Below are 17,339 nucleotides of genomic sequence, written 5' to 3' on the forward strand. Positions count from 1 at the left end.
TGCATTGCATATGCTTGGTTTTCTACTAGCTTATGAAGTATTAGAAAATCTTTAAGTATTTCTTTAATAAATTATAATATGTTTGAAAATTTACAAGCTGCTCACCATTTTTCCTTCCGGTGCAACAAGATGATTACTCTTCATTGATATAATGAATGAAAGAATATGTCATACAATGCTCATAGAAAACAATTTTCAACTGCATGGTTTATATATAAGAGGAGTGAAGACATGGGCGTATGTGGCTTCATTTTGTGCCCATCATCTCTAATGCAATGTTTACAAGAGAGCAGAGGGCTGTGTTATGTCTGCTCAGTCCCACGCTCCCAGAGAAAACATTGAAGCATTCAAGCTCTGATGTGGTTTCCAAGACATGCTTAAGCTCCTTCTCCATGCCTAAATCTCTAAACATTCTGATATACCTTCCATCAGATTTCATCATCCATATTGCTAGCTCAATTACGAACCTCCTTATTCTCGGGACCTTAATCGAAGGGTAGTTATACTTGTTCAATATCTGCACTAGCTTCTCTGGGAACTCTGTCTCCTTAATGCCAGCCTTGGCAAGTTCCACATTATATTCTTCAGGACTCATGAGTTTGATGATTTCTACTGCAAGACCAAGAGATACCTCCAGTAATTCCATCCCTTCCACCAAAATCACTTTCAGCACCTACAAGAACGGAAGGAAAAAAAAAGGGCTTAAATGAGGCATTTGCTTGATACATAAATCTGAAGGAAAACTACAGAACTCTGTATGTATTCAACTTAGAACATGCTAGGAGACACTAACTGAACCATCCTCATCCCTTTACCCTATCTTTATGAAATTATGATGTCTAGAAGATAATATATAAAATTACTTGAGAATAAGATTAAAAATAAGATGAAAATTAATGATGAAAAAAGTTACATCTTTTCTCAACCTGTTAATCTACAATCAGCACATAAATAATATGTTCGTTATAAATCACTAAGTGTTCAAACAAATGGCACTATCATCTATGATCATTTGAATTATAGAGCATTATTATCTTGTCATGAAAATAGAACCCATTCATATTATATTCAAAGCATTTCTTGGTATTTTCTTGGACGTTTGGCTGTTTTCCTTTTTCAGAGGGAATAATAAAAGAAAAAAAATTATAAAAGAAATTATCAGAACAGGATAGCACTAGAAGTGTATAAAAATAGTATTTTGCTAAAAACATATCTACTAAGTGATTATTGAAATGGAGCTATTATCAATTCCAGGAGTAAACTGAAATAGAACTCATCAATGGTTATCTAAGTTTTCCTTTCTTTTGTCCATTTCGGATTTTTTTTTCAGTAAGATATGTCAAGAATTTTCAGGTTTTGAAACAATGGAACAGCAGAAAGAGCGAGGTGTATACAAATTTGTTTTTTGTCTTATAAAAGAGGAGTTGTTTTCTTGAGTGTATGAAATCAGATGGGCATCTTTCCACTCATTGCACACCTAACCTAGGCGTTAATTCTTAAATTGTAATGATATGCAGGTGCTACTCTCTAAGCTGAATTCCATTTGAAGAGTTCTCTACTTCTCTATAGACTGAAGAGGGATAAGAGCATTATTAACAAAAAGGAGGAGGATACTAGGCAGGAAGTGAACTGGCTACACTAAGCTGCTGCTCCATATTTCATTCTCTTTTCTTCACCTTAACAAAGAGAATATCAAAAAAGCAATGCACCTTAGTCTATCTACCCATGGAACATTATTTCTAAAACTAAGTATTCATCTGGCCTGAGCCTTGATGAATAGTTGTTATCGATAAAACCAAGTTTCCAAGTCTCTCTGTTATGGTTCAAGATTTCCATATAGGTGGGAGGCATGTGCTGCTTTGTTTGTGCCTGCTAGACTAGCCTTCTTTCTCATTCTAACTATCACTCGACTATAAGTGAACAAAAGGCTAGAGCATTCAGTTCAATAAAAGAACCACAAACTAGAGCTGCTCTGGAGAGGAGCTTACCATGGTAGTGCCTGCAGTGACTCCTCTCAGCTGGAAGAAGCATTCGGTCCCAGCGTAGCTGCACAAGTTCCTTAGAATCCTCGACGAATGAATCCGAAGCACCGGGTCGCTTAAAGAGCTCACGAGCCTCTCCATGACACCAGCCTCCTTCAGAATCCTGTCGCAATTCTGCTTGTTCTCCAATGCCAACATCGCCAGCGCCTCCCCTGCCTCAACCTTCACAGAATTCTGCTCCTCAGTAAAGCCAGTCCTGAAGAAGATCCTCAGCAGTTCCTTGACTATTCCTCCGGTGCCCCCAATTCTCTCCCTCGCCTCCTCGTCCATCGCCAGGCTTGTTAGAATCTCAATTCCCAACTTCTGAAGCATGATGTGGTTCTCTCCATACTGCAAGATTTCTCTGATGTTGCTCACTGTGAAAACTATCTCTGATATCTCATGACGAAGTGCCCTGCCAGTGCTCCCAGGTGTGCTTGCCAGCATTTTCACCACCTGCAACGACCGCTTCACTGCTTCAATTTGAGACTCCGATACCCCCTCCTTTCTTCCCAGCCTCCTGCCGCCACCGGTGAAGTCTATGATCTTAGCTAGCAGGCCTCTAGTGTGCCCGATCTTCCCGCAATTGTCATGATCATTTGCGAGCTTCTTAAGGATCAGCAGACCCAATAGATTGAAGACTGAGGTTTCGCAGTTTGGTCGGTTGGCAACAAAGCATCGGTGGCCAGCCTCATCGGAGCAACGTAGTCCGGTGTACAACAATGACGAGATGGACTCCATGGCACCTGGAATCCCTGCGACCCGGAGCGCATTCTGCTTCTTCCCAGCAAGCTTCGAGACAAGGACCGCAGCCGACTGCCTGAGCTCCTCCTCAGCTGAATTCTTCCAATTCAGCATCTCAATCAGCCTCTCGATGACCAGGGTGGATGTCCCAATCTTGCGGAGTGCGGCATCGGCGAACCGGCGGCTGGTCGAGAATTTGAGCAGGATGCGTGCCCCGATGAGCTGCTCGTCACGGGAGCTCGAGGCGAGGAGCTCCTCAGCAAAGGTGATCAGGTCCATCTTGAGCCCATCGAAGATGCTGCCGTTGATGCATTTCGAGTAGGCATCGTAGAAGAACCTCTTGATCGACACCATGCCGTAGGCACCGAGGTGGCACTCCATGCTCACTTGGTCGAGCAGTCGGCAGTAGCTGACCTTCCACTCCAAGTAGGCCCTTTCAGCAAGGAAAAACAGAGCCTCGGCGAGGGCCAGGCCGTAGAAAATATTCAACGCCGACCGCCGGTTCTTCTTGTTGTCGGTGTCATCGACCTGTACCACTCCATAGTCCTGCTCGACGAGGCGCATTAGCGACAGCGAGACGCACGACGAGGCCGACACGAGCTGAAGCCAGTAGAGAAGTCGGCTGACATTGCGGGAGAGGAAGACCCAGCCGGCATAGGGGAGGAGGGGGACGTCGGAGGTATGCCATGTCCGCCGCGCCGCAACGCCTCGCCTCGGGGCCTCGCTGACTTTTCCTACGTCGCCGGCGATTCTCCCGCTTTCGATCGGGAACGGCCGGAAGATGGTCAGGAGCGCATGGAAGAAGAGTTGGGAGCTGGACTTGATGGCGCGGAAGCTGGACCGGCCGGCCTGGGCGAGGGACCAGGTGGCCTGATGCTGCCACTCGAGCTCGTGGCTCCTGCTGAATATCCGGGTGCCTTCGATAAGGAGGATGACGGTGATGCACCAGAAGTCCTTCCGTTCCAGAGTGATGGCGAAGCCGCCGAGGAGGACGACGGTGGCCCAGATGAATCCCAACGCGCCGAGGCCACTGGCAGCCTTCTCAAGAACGGCGAGGCGGAGGGCGAAGAGCGTCAGCTTCTTCTCAGGGGCGTCGTCGCCATGCCTCCTTCCGGAGGGGCCGGCAGCATCGTCGCTGTTGATGCTCCGCAGGTCGCTTATCGCTCTCTGAGGCCCAAAAAAGCTGGAGCCATGGCTGTCGCCAATCACGATGCCGAATCCATCGGACTGCTCGACGATTTGCACCCGCGCGCTCGGCTCGGCGTCCTTCGACTCTTCCATGGCCTTGCTATAGCTTATGACGAGTAAAGGATCAGGAGAAGAAAAATGCGAGGTTAATTGCAGGAGCTGTGGATGGGTTGTTATCGGTTTGGAGGCAGATAGAAGGAGGGGTTTTGTGATGATATAGGAGGAGGTTTAGTTTGATGCTTGTAAGGGAGTAGTAAGATGACGGGGGCGAAAGGTGGCGGACTTTGCGTGGCATTCAGTTGGAAGTTGTGGCAGAGCTGCTCCAGAAGGCAAGGGGACGGACGCCCGAGAGGATGGGGTGGTTTGGAAGGATGAGATTGCCGGCCGGAAAGAAAGGGACGGTGGAGTACAGCCAACCAGGTGATGATGTGAAGGAAAATTCGAAACAACTTGGGGGGAAAGGAGGGGGAGGTGGTCGCTTGGGGAGCACGACGCCGGGCTAAAACGGATGGTTCATATAATTCTAATTATAATATATTTAAAAAATTAAAAAAAATTAATTATAGAGCATTTTGAGTAATTTTTTTTATTTATAAAATATTTTCGAAGTGACTAACCACATTCGAGACCATCTAATTTACGATTCTGTTGGTCTATCTAAATGCAAACTTGGCCTCGAAGGCTATACTGCCAATTCGAAACTTGTGGCATTTTTCGCTCGCAATTTCTAAAACACATTGGTCTGTACATATCTTTTGATTTATTCATCTGTATGGATCTCAGAGCGATTATTGCGTGATCCAATGGTGGATTCATGTGTGAACGAAGATGCATTCTTCTATCGCGTGAAAGCTACCCACCGGATCTTTTCCTCCCAGTTTTCTTGCATAACCTTGTCCTTTCTTGGAGGCTTTGCTCTTCTTCCTTTTGGCTGTTTCTTTTTTATCTTTTTTTTCGTTATTTTCTCTGAATATTTTTGAAGGCCCTTTCATATGGTGAATACAAAGGCCATTATTTGATCTTCTCATAACTAAAGTAATATATTTTAATTTGAAACCTTCACTTTAGGTTAATCAATTCTGTTTTTATTCTATGATTAGTAGCAAATCAGCAGGACAAGTAATGGTTGCAATCTTTTGTTATAACAGTAAGGTATGCAAGGTCTTGGACGCCAGAAACCTTGGTTTGGTGGGACTCCCTTATCCTTTGACAATAATTCAGGTGGGTCTTGCTTCTTGTTGTCTTATCTTTACAAAGGATCAGAAAGAGGTTAAGGGACCAGTCTTGAGTACTGGGAAAAGTTTGTCTAGTCTATAGACAATTTATTTTGGTAGATTTAGCACTGACATTCCAAGTAGATTATTAAACAAGTAGGTTGGCACTGATTAATTTTGGTCAAAGAAGATTACATAATCCTAGTCATCTATCTATACAACAGCTGGTTATAACAATTGACAAGAAGCTGCGTTCAGATAATTGCTGCTTTCTCCTTGTGAGACAATGCCACTGCAAGCAATGGGATGCATCCGATCACTAGGTTCGGATTTTTGGAACTTAATCAGTTGTTTGGTGGTTCATCTGTACTGCCATTCTAGGATCACTTCATCATTGGTTTATAAAAGAAAGTTCTCCCATATATCATATTAATAAAAAACAAAAAGCTTGATGATAATTATTCTTGATTCGCATCATATAAAAATAAATAAATAAATAAATAAAATCAATGATATATAAAATTATCGAATAGTATGATCTTTATGGTTCAATTAGATACTTTTATTATGTACCAAGGTAAAACCTAAACCAAAACATGCGTGCATATAAGTAAACTTTGCATGGCAAATGACGTGAAATTATTTAGTCTTTAACTTTAGAAATCCATGATCAAAATTTATTAATTTTGTTCAAGGAAAAAACATTTGGTGCCAAGTCATAGACACATGTAAAACATAATACTTGTTCACTTTATCATAAACTTTTTTTTTAGATTGTTTTTTGTATGAATACCCTCCTAAATATCAAATTTTGCATGAATACCCTTTCAAAATTTATATTTGCAATATATATCCTCGTCAAACACTTGTTTTGTTGTTCTACTCTTTTTTTTATTCTTGTTTTTGCATAGGTACTCATGCTATCTAACGCCGTTAAAAAATTAATGATTTCAAATTAAAATAATTAAAATACTTTTAATCGGTAGATGTGAAAAAAGAAACATTTTATAAGACGACCGAGATGGGAGATACAAAAGTAATTTGAAAATTTTATTTTATTTTTAATTAAAATAAATATAGTTTTTATTAATGGTGTTAGAAGAACCATTATATTAGGAAGATTTGTGCAAAAACAGTATTTTCTGGGAATACAGAAATAAAAATAATTTTTTAAAGGGTATTCAAACAAAATTAAATTTTTAGAAGGGTATTTATGAAAAAAAAAAAAAAAAAAGCACTGCGTAGGGCCCAGCAATGTGTGGTCTGTTTTGGAGACGCGTGTTTCTTGCGAGGGGATCCATGGGGTGGATTATTTTAGAAGTAAGGACGAGAATCTTTGGAGAAAGAAATCCCTTGTTTCTTTTGAGTGTAGCAATGCACAACTTGTCTATCATACTTCTTCTTCCCACTTTTAAGTAATGTAACCGGGAAAGAAACAAGAAGAAGGATAACAAAGCAGTTAGTTGTTCCATTAAGCAAGCAGAGTTGCACAGTAATGGCCTTAGGATTTTTATGAGCTTGACTCAGACCCAATGCTGTTCAGCAAATGTGCATGCTTTGTTTAGAGATATGATGATTGAGGACCTCAGCTTAGATGTAATTGTCCATCATAGGTTGTTAGGGCATCCAAACATAATCCTTAGCATGATTATGATCAGAGTTCATGCCGCAATATAATGTATGTGTTTCTACCAACTATGAAAACCCAAGACTTAGTCTCTTGAGAGGTGTCAAATCTTTTTGCCGACCTAATTGCAGAGTTCGATAAGCAATTTTTCATTTGCGCAAAATACAGCATTTTCAAAAATATCGAGAATTTCTTGAATAATTAAAAATTCCTTTCTCGACCATATGGTTCTCTTAATAATCTTAAAAAATATGGATTAGCTCAGAAAGTTGTTCGGTATTAGATAATTCCATTGATGTTATTTGATGTTGGTGGTGGTGTTGCTTGTTCTTTTACTATTAGTCAATGATATGCTCTCTCAAATATGATTTTTTATATAAAATTATATCAATACATTTTAAAACTTTTCTAGTTTTTAATTGTTAAATTCTAGTTAAACTTTTGAGATACTTTTTATACTTTTTCGCTATTTCGAATCTTTGCTCATGGGTAAAAACCATTTATGTTATAGGCTAACTAATTTATGTTAAATCTTTGATAAAAATTTAATGATTTTGATAACCATAATAAATCAATTAAATTGCAAACCCGTACCATTGAAAATGCTTGTACTGAAAGAAAAAAACCTAAAAAACCAAATTTTATATTTTTGGGAGTATTTAACCCATACATCAACTAGATACGAATGGTAACAATTACACTAGTACACTAAAATATATTATATGGTACATAAAACTAATTTTTTATTTTATTGATCGTGATCTACATATTTTAAAACATGGATATTTTTAAATTCACTAGATTCAAATCATAGTAAAACATAGTGCATACTATTAAATCATTCATTTTGGCATCTAATTGATGCTTAGGCTAGAGCCTGCAAAAGACCATAATTTTGGTTTCCCAGCATTTTTCTTAATATATATCATCTTTACAATTATTTATTAGAAAAGAAACTGTTTCTCTCCTGGAAAGGAAAAAAAGAATCCTCCCATCCTTTGCTTTGTTTTTTTGGCTTTGGCTCCCATCCTTTGCTTTGTTGGCTAGGCAATAATTTCTCCACCTCTAGGCCACTCTTAACATCATCCATGATTTCACACCACTCCTCCAAATGTGTCAATATTTGTTCAAAAAGAAAAAGAAAATAAGGTTGATATTCAGAGAATTTTAGCAAATTCCAACACCAAGAGAAGTTTAGACCTTACAGCATTTCAAGAGGTAAGAAAGCCCAACAAAGATTATATTAAATCAGTTTATACATGGTTTTCGATCACGAGAACCCACTTAGGATTTAAGATTTTTTTAAAAAAAAAAGATTTAGGTAAGACGCATAGCATGTAAATTAAGTTCTAGAGTAACATACACCATGAGCATTAGCAGGTAAGATACAACTAAGTTCGAAAGGAACCGTCCTTCCAAGAAGAAGCTCTGATCCCATGCTTTGCCACCACCCTAATCGGTTGCCCTGTTGCCTTGGCGTAGAATGTGTCTGATTTTACAAAAGCAAACAGTAGCCATTTCCACTGTAGGACATCTTTTAAGAAAGGATTTCCTTGTAGCTTAAAAGTTTTGCCTGCATTAATCCATGAGATAACAGTAAGTGAATCCCCTTCTAACCACAACTTTATCGCATGAAACTGATTCATGGCACAATTCATCCCTTCCCATGCAGCTATAAGTTCAGCAAATGGAAAAGTAGTGGTCTGAATTTTATTACCGGCAGCCCGTAATAAGCTACTGTGAGCATCTCCGATGACAAATCCAGATGAAGCTTGATGATTTAAGAAAGAGCCTGTCCAATATTATCCTACAAGAAGAAGATACCGTTGAAGTTCAATGGCCAGATTGGGTAAAGAATAAGGATTTTGGGGATAATGTTCTTTTACAACCAATGTGAGAGCAGTAAGCCCTGGACAGCTTAGTTTTCATTTACAAAGGGTTTTACTTTTTACAAGACCTCAAGACTACAAAATTATGTTCCACCCTATCTTTTACAAATACACTTATGATATCCATTTTAATCAGCACAAAGTTGGACCTATCTGACAATCTAGGGATTGAGAGGAATCGGAAGAAAGTAGACAGAAAAATAGGAAGTTTCCTTTTTTTCATGAAAATCTGAATACTGCCACTGCCACCAATGCTGCAGCTCTGAAGAGAATCTCCTTCATGCTTCTCTCAACCTACCCACTATATTCCGCTCCTTGAGTTTTAGCTTACTTGAGTTCTTACTGAGATGGACGATTGTATCCCGTAATCTCTTTACCGCCCACAAAAGCCAGAATAACTTGAAACCAAAGACAGTATTCAGCAACTTGGCAGTGCCGAAAGTTACCCCGCTGGCCTTTTTGCTGTCCCGGCAATCCCAGCAGAGAATTGGGTAATCTCAGGGCAGGCTTTCTTCAGTGAGAGGCTCGCTGTCTCGCCCTTTTGTTATTATTATGTCTTCAAGATGCGTCCATGTGAGAATGCATGCATGCCTACATTTGGTAACATAAGGGCACCTACATCTGTTTCTATTTTTTATAATTTTCCTTTTGAGAGGATAGGAGGAAACCTGGCTGAAATTGAGTGTGGGATAAAAATTTCACCCATGAAAACAGTTCAGTTAATTTCCAACATTTTGCTAGACATATATCCTTGTTACATAATCAAATTAGCAATTGGGCCCAAAAAATAAACAGCTCTGCAATTGCATCAAGAAAAATTTACGAGTAGTTTTACATTCTATGAACTCACCAAAGGCATTATGCCTCTTATGCAGTCAGGTTAGTGAATAAACCACTAAGAGCCTACTTGGGCCTATTTGTGCAAAACAGCATTATCCCAGGCGCTTTAAACCCCCAACCAAAGCAAGAGTCTAATTAACACCAAACTGACTTCTTAGCTCCCTAATCTTGGAAGCTAATAAACAATCTAATGCTCTTTCACAAGTTATTATTACGTTTAGCTTGGTTACTATTTGTGCTCCATTTTATATTTCTCGCTTTGAATTTGAATAGCAATGGTCTTCTTCAAAAATATTTAATTTCTAGTGTGATATATCAATTACAAGACTTCCTATATATGTGTACATTAAGCATTCTTTCCTTCTTAGTATTCTAGAACTGCTGTTTTTCCTTCCTTCTTAGTCTTCTTGGAGCTACAACAGGTAATGTACTAAAAGCATGGTTCTTATAATATCATGATATACCAGAACCAATAAGCCCGTTACGTCTGTAATTGGTTGAATTTAGTATTTCAACATTAAAAATAATATCCATGACTAACAAATTTGATATTTGCTACTTCTATTTATAAAAAGTGCATCCTAAACAGCCAAAAAAATGTTGTCCCACAAAAACATTAAAAAAAAGGATTTTACATTTTAAATCAGAACATACATTCAATAGACATCATTATCAAAACTAAGATTCTATCTGCTGAAGTATAACTGCACAACTATGATAAGCTGCAAACCTTGCACGTCAATTAGCACGGATTTTCAACCATTGAAGGTGGCCTAATAGACCGACTGCACTCTGGAAAAAGATGCATGGATTGCCCCAGTTCATCGAGATTTTGTGCACTGAGCTCTAAAGAAACAGCTCTCCATATATCCGGTCTTTTGCTTTGTAGCGGCAACAGAGCTTGAAACTCCTGCATTTTTAGATATAAACTCAACATTAGAGGAAAAAGGGACAAAAGATATGCGAGCAAGATAAATGTATTAAAGGCTAAACCAACTATTAATTTTATAATGGAACTGTTAAATTATAATTCAATAATCACCACATAGTGGAGACTGAAGATGCAAATAAATTCATGCAAACATAAAGGACATAAAGTTCAACACTGAATGCAACACTACTCTTCGACTGGTATTAAGGTGGCTTGTGATAAATATTATAGCACTCTTTGGAATGGTTATGGAAAAACCGATTTATAGGTAAGCTCAGTAAGTGAATGTCCATTTAGTTTGGTCTTGGCCTTTCTTCGAAGGCTTCCAAACTATCTAGATATGATCGGATGCCCTTGGCAGACAAAATTGAATCTAAGTTATCAGCTTGGAAAGGTCAATTTCTTTCCTTCGGGGGCAGGCTCACTCTGATGAGCTCCGCTCTGTCGGCCCCACCGCCATACTATATGTCCCTCTTCAAGCTTCCTTCTTGGTTTATTAAAAGAATTGATAAAATTAGAACAGCATTTTTGTGGAAAGGTTCAGATTCTGCACATGGCATATCTTGCAGGGTTAATTGGTCCAAAGTTTGTTTGCTCATGGAAGAAGGGGGTCTTGGTATCGATGACCTTAAATCATTCAATCAAGCCCTACTTGAAAACTGGGGCTTGCTTTTCCTCAAAAATGAATCTGGTCCCTGGAGGAAATATATTGTCAGGTTTTATTTCAAAAATGTCGAGCTCTCATCCTCTTGAAAACCCAAAAGGAATTGCTCCAATTAATGGAGGCACACTATTGAATCACTTCCTCCCCTTTGGAATAGATCCGGTTATATTGTTGGAAATGGAATGAATATTATGTCTTGGAAAGACAGGTGGATCACTGATGCTCCTCTTAAAAATGTGTTCCCTGACCTATACGCCTCTGGTTGGTGTAAATCTGGATATGTTGCCAACATTTTCAACTCCATTATAGGGACTTGGAACCTTAAATGTTCCACTTATTTGTCTGTTGAATATTTAGAAGAAAAGGGGCAATGACTCAATCTTCTTGCTGGTTTTCATTTAAATACATTTCCTGACAGACTGATCTGGAAATTGCATAATTCAGACTCCTCTACTGCTTCATTATACCATTTTCTTATGACCAGAGGCATCAAATGGGATCTAGCCAGTTCAGAAAATCAAAGCTCCTTCAAAGGCCATATGCTTTCTATAGCTCGCTCTAATAAATAAACATAATACAAGAGACAGATTGGAAAGGAAGTTGGGCAGGCACTAGGGTGGCTGGGTGCTCTGCAGCTGCAATTCAGAAGCTATGGACCATTTACTGATCTTGTGCCCATTTACCTCGGGCATTTAGGAGGACATGTGCTCCCAGCTGAATGTTCCTCTTCCACCAGAAAATCTGTTGGGACTTTGTGTTGATTGGAGAAAGTGGTACTTCTCTAAAGACATGTATCCTGCTTTGCTTATGTTAATTGCAGCAATCATATGGAGCTGCTGGAAGGAAAGGAACTCCAGAATTTTTCTGAGATCAAATTCTTCTGTGGAAACTATTGCATTCAAGGTGATTCAGCTCAACGACTGGTCTCTCTTATGCTACCAGAAAGACCTACCTGGTTTTGTAAAAATCTGGTCATAAATTAAGAATGCTAAATTATGACTACCTCTGGCTTTGAAGGTATTGATATCTGGTTCTTCTGAAGTGACTGCTTGTGAGAAACTTCCTTTCTATTTGCTCCTCCTTAACTGGTTTATTTTCTGTTTGAATATCTTGTTCTTCTAGTATCATACAATTTCTTTTTCATGTACTCATTTTGTATATTCTCTACCCTTTCTTGTACATAATTTCTTTTAATAAATTGGGTGGCTCTGCCTTCCCTTATTTCGAAAAACAACTCACAAGTAAACCTTCACAGAAGCTCGAATTGGAACTGACGTATCAGTGACATATGTTAAATCAGCCAGTGAGCAAACAAACTAATTAAGTCTATAAGCTTGGTAAAATATATATGTGTATCAGGATTCTTTAGTTGTATCTACACTAGATATGGAAAGTTGTATCATATGAAATGTTTGACAGAGAGCAGTTGCTTAAGCAGGGTTTAACAAGTTATAAATTGATCGTTCAATTTTGATGTGGACTTATGCGTGTCTGTTAAACAGATCAGTTGGTGTTGAAGCCTAAAGTGGGCTCTGTTCATACATGATCCAACAACAAGCATATTTCATGGAAGATTTGTAGTCATGTGAGATCTAACGGCCATAGGAGTTTAGGATTTGAAAGACAGTTTCTTTACTCTTACCAATCTGTTGAGGTTTTGTGGATTACGTACCATCACAGTGAATGTATAAGATTAGGAAGAAAAGGAGCAACTTCAAGATTGAGATTTTTTAATCGAGATTTCACAAGTATATTTCCAACTACATTTTTAACTGATTAACTTTGTAAATCAGGTATGACTACTACAGAGAAAATGGCACATAATAAAAAGAAAAGGATTGGGGACAGCAAGTATGAGAAGTTATTCATTTTTTCTATTTCACAGTCACGAGCATTAGGAGAACAAAATCTGGTTACTGATCAGATTCAATCCAAGGATCCTAAGATCTTCACTTGCTTCAGATCCTGGTCCATATCCTACAAAAACTATCATTTTCTGATTCAAAACCTGCATGAACCTAACTTTTACTTCAGGAACGAGAACTTTCATCTGAAGCAACATTTTCGTTGCTTTGCGGCTTGGCCAGATATCATTAGTGTTAACATGCAGCAACTCCAATGGGCTCTATGTAGCATAAGATCCAAATATATTATTAGAGATAGCACCAATTAGGGCAAAACAATTACAAACCTTTTTAAAATTTTACCCATATCAAACTTCACCGGACCATTCTAATTACGTCTAGATGCTTATCGCGTATTGAGAAATAGCATTAAACAATGAAATCTATTTGACCCTTGAATAAGTTAACACGAACAATTGATCAAACATTTATAAATATGCTATATTGGTGGATATCAAATTAAATAATTAACAGAAGAACACAACTTTTCAAAATCAAATGATTGCTATACAAATCTGCACAAATCAAAGGCCCAAGCATTAACACTCAAGACTCCAAGTTATTATGAATCATAATAATTAAAGAAAAAGGAATTTTGGAACGAGAGATATCAAGAAACCAGGACAGAAGAACATGCATTGCATTCCTCACCTTGGGAGCCCTATAAAGGACCTGCTCCTGATAAAAATTCGTAGGAGAGAAGGCAGCGGAAGCCATGACGGAGAGCTCCGCCATCTTTACAGCCAATAACCCCATTCCCGAAGGTAGAGATCCAGGCCGAGGGAGATTTCCGCGAATCTCGGCCTCAGGAGGCCGAGCACCATTTGGAGGGATTTTTGGGTAGCTTGGGCCAGCGAGCTAGGGGCTCGTTTGGCTTCGGGAAAATTGTGGCCTCGGGGAGTGCTTTTTTTTTTTTCCTTCCTTTTTTCTTCTCTCTTCTCTTCTTCTACTTCTTCTTCTTTTCTTTTCTTTTCTTTTCTTTTCTTTTTTCTGCCGCTACGGATGGATTATACCTAATTAGTATGAATACACCCAACAAAATTAAAAAATAAAATACCTCCGAGTGGTAGGATACTACCGGAATGACTGGCTACATAACTAGCCATCCAGTCGGCAGCTCTATTAGCTTTACGGAAAGCATTCTTAGCCTGGAAGGTCTCTCCATCCCACCCAGCTCGGGAGGTGCTTTGGGATCTACCACAGCAACTTCGTCTTTTTCTTCCATTGATACTCATATATTTATATTTATATCTATATTATTATAAAATATAAAAATTTATAACTATATTTATTTTAATAGATATAGATATTAATCGGATTCTGAAAATATAAATATAAATATAGAAATGAACCAGATAATTAAATTTTTTTGAAGCTCAATGATAAATTTAGTTAATAGAATGTTAATATAGGTATTTATTTTTGTAAAAAAATTATGAGTATTATATAAAATTAAATAGAGTTACAAATAGAATTAGATATCTGAATACGGAATCTATCCATTTTTATGTTTTTTTTTTGACAGATATGGATATTAGACAGATGTTCAAATTTTTATCTATATTCGGATAGTTTTGGATATGAAAATAGATCTGGGTATTATCCGATTCACTTTCACTCCTACGTTCTAGGACTTCTCTTTGGCCTCTTCTACAGATTTTTTTTTACCTTTTCTTCTTTAAGAGATAGTATTGTGAAATGGTTTTTAAGGTAGAATTTGAACTCTGGGAAATGGAGGGGGAGTATTTGCACTTGTCTTACTTATGAGTATCATGTGAGATGTGGAGCAAGTCAAATAGATTGTATCCAGCCAAATGGATTTATCTAAATAATTTTACTACATGATTTGGCCAGAAATTTCAAGCTAGAACTCCGTGTTAGAGCAACTTCGAGGAGCAAGGCCTATTCTTATATAAATAGAGGAAGCATTGTTGATCCTCCCCCGACTCCTGCTTTTAATGGGTGTGGTGATATTGTTCTTTCATCACGAAAGACTAGTGTTTAGCATATGCAATATATGTAACAAATATAGAACATCAAAATAACTCAACTCTCTTGAACTTCTAAAATACGTCGACTTTCTTGAATTCCCTTGAGAATTGGAAATCTTGCATTACTCATTTCCTATAGATTTGCAGACCCCCCCCCCCCCCCCTCGCAGCCTGCTATCATTATTCCACGCATAAGTTCAGGGAGACTATCCCCATGAACTAGCCCATAAACGCTATGATAAGGTTAGTTCCTACCATATTTTATCTGTCTAAATTACATATTACTCTTATCAAATTAATAACCACTTGTGCAACAGATTTTTCTCAAATTCAAGATATTTTTGTTTACATAATCATGTTTCCGATATCTAATATGTATAATAACCATACGAATATATTTATACTAAAATTCATATAAAGGCATATCGTCATATGCCAAATCACTACAAATCTGACGATGCAAATCCAGCAATACGAACTAATAAATATGTATATATATATATATATAGTAATCGAGTACAGAAATTTTTACCTCTATCAAAGACTGATTAAACCCAATGATCATCGACCTGTTTTACAGTTTACTAACTAAGGTGCAAAATACCCCAATCATAACCTTCTTGCATAGATGAATCTCCCTCTACAAAATCAAACTTGATTATCAAAAAAAATTAAATATTAGACTAGTAATCTAGATTGCCTACTGGCGTCCACGAGGGGTCCTTCACTAGGTCCCTTGAGTCCCTTCTACTATCTACTCGAGTCAACTAGAGAGAGAGACACGAAGAGAGCAAATAAGGGAAGAAGAAGCAAGCTATGAGGCTCTCTCTTCTTCCCTCCCTCTTCTTTCTAAAATAGAGGAAGTCTTTGACGACGCTTGTAGTCGGCAACCCCAAGAAGCCAATGACCCACGACGGTGCTGACGGCATGCCATACCCGACGACGATTGACAAAACAAAAGAAAAGGAGTATCAAAATGGGGGAGACCTCGTTACCAGCAATTCGGGGACTCACCAATTGGATTCAAAACTAAAATAGTAGCTGCGATAGTGCCTGGGGTCAAGGAGCCTGCGCCCGGCCAACTGGTGGCCGGTGGTGACTGATGGCCAGTAGCACCAATTTCGTCAAAGGAATAGGGGTTCTGAGCCCTTAAACCGAGGAAATCAAGCATTCACATGGTTAGAACTTTGACCAGTATGAGGGATTAGAGGAAGACCACGACGGTGAGCATCCGCGGCAGAAACAGTTGGAACATAGGTTCGACCAGTCGAAACAAGGAAAACAGAGCTTTTTCCTTCTCAACCAAAATCTGGCGATCATCGACCGGTCATCGGGGCTCCAAAGAATCTGGAGAAGGGGAAAAAGTAGCTCGAAGGGGAAAGCCAGGTCCTCATTTGGTTTTCCCGTGAGGACTAGTCGCGACGGCGGTGCGGACGACGATCAGCTTCGAAGGAGAAAACCGAAGAAAATGTCGGGTCCTTGGTTTTTCGGTGAGGACTGGCTGCGACAGTAAACGACGATCGGTTTCAGAGGAGAAAACCAAAGAAAACGTCGACAGTGAGCTCCAATTACGGCCGGAACTCTGGTGGAGGAAAGAGAGGATGGGGAGGAGCCTCTAAATAGGCTCAGCCGCCACCGAAATCTGACTTGAAGTCAGATTTCATCCGGCAAGATTGGGAGGAAGAAGACTCCCATCGGAAGTTCGCTTCCTCTCTAGGCACGTGCGCGGCACGTGCTAATTTTTTTTTTAGGCTAAATTAGCTAGGCTGATCATGTAGATCGGGCTCAATTCGCTTATAGGATTGGGTATCACACTTACTAATAAAATTAGGCTTTAATGGGTGTGTTGATATTGTTCTTTCATCACGAAAGACTAGTGTTTAGCATATGCAATATGTGTAACAAATATAGAACATCAAAACAACTCAACTCTCTTGAACTTTTAAAATACTTTGACTTTCTTGAATTCCCTTGAGAATTGGAAATCTTACATTACTCATTTCCTAAACCTCCCCCCCCCCCCCCCCCTATGGTCAATGAACGTCTCAAACCAACCACCCGTAGCCTGCTATCATTATTCCATGCATAAGTTCAGGGAGGCTATCTCCATGAACCAGCCCATGAACGCTATGATAAGGTTAGTTCCCACTATATTTTATCTGTCTAAATTACATGTTACTCTTGTCAAATTAATAATCACTTATGCAACAAATTTTTCTCAAATTCAAGATATTTTTGTTCACATAATCATATTTTCAATATCTAATATGTATAATAACCATACGAATATATTTATACTAGATACTGGACTAGTAACCTAAATTGC

At 38.9% G+C, this 17,339-nt stretch overlaps 1 protein-coding gene and 1 long non-coding RNA gene across 2 annotated transcripts; both read right to left on the reverse strand.

Annotated features, from left to right (window-relative positions):
* Positions 1-208: 208 nt before the first annotated feature.
* Positions 209-4,384, reverse strand: LOC103708038. Its single transcript, XM_008792791.4, has 2 exons — positions 1,989-4,384; positions 209-673 (listed from the first exon to the last, which is right to left on the reverse strand). The coding sequence occupies exons 1-2, from the start codon at positions 4,044-4,046 to the stop codon at positions 248-250; spliced, it is 2,484 nt and encodes an 827-aa protein (XP_008791013.2). The 5' UTR covers positions 4,047-4,384; the 3' UTR covers positions 209-247.
* Positions 4,385-8,003: 3,619 nt separating this feature from the next.
* Positions 8,004-13,937, reverse strand: LOC103708026. The gene is made up of 4 exons (XR_604238.4): positions 13,674-13,937; positions 10,254-10,433; positions 8,512-8,601; positions 8,004-8,367 (listed from the first exon to the last, which is right to left on the reverse strand). It is a non-coding gene; the product is annotated as an uncharacterized LOC103708026 (long non-coding RNA).
* Between the last annotated feature and the right edge of the window lie 3,402 nt (positions 13,938-17,339).

Source organism: Phoenix dactylifera, chromosome 3 (genome assembly GCF_009389715.1).
Source record: "Phoenix dactylifera cultivar Barhee BC4 chromosome 3, palm_55x_up_171113_PBpolish2nd_filt_p, whole genome shotgun sequence".
In the NCBI taxonomy this organism is placed as follows: domain Eukaryota; kingdom Viridiplantae; phylum Streptophyta; class Magnoliopsida; order Arecales; family Arecaceae; genus Phoenix; species Phoenix dactylifera.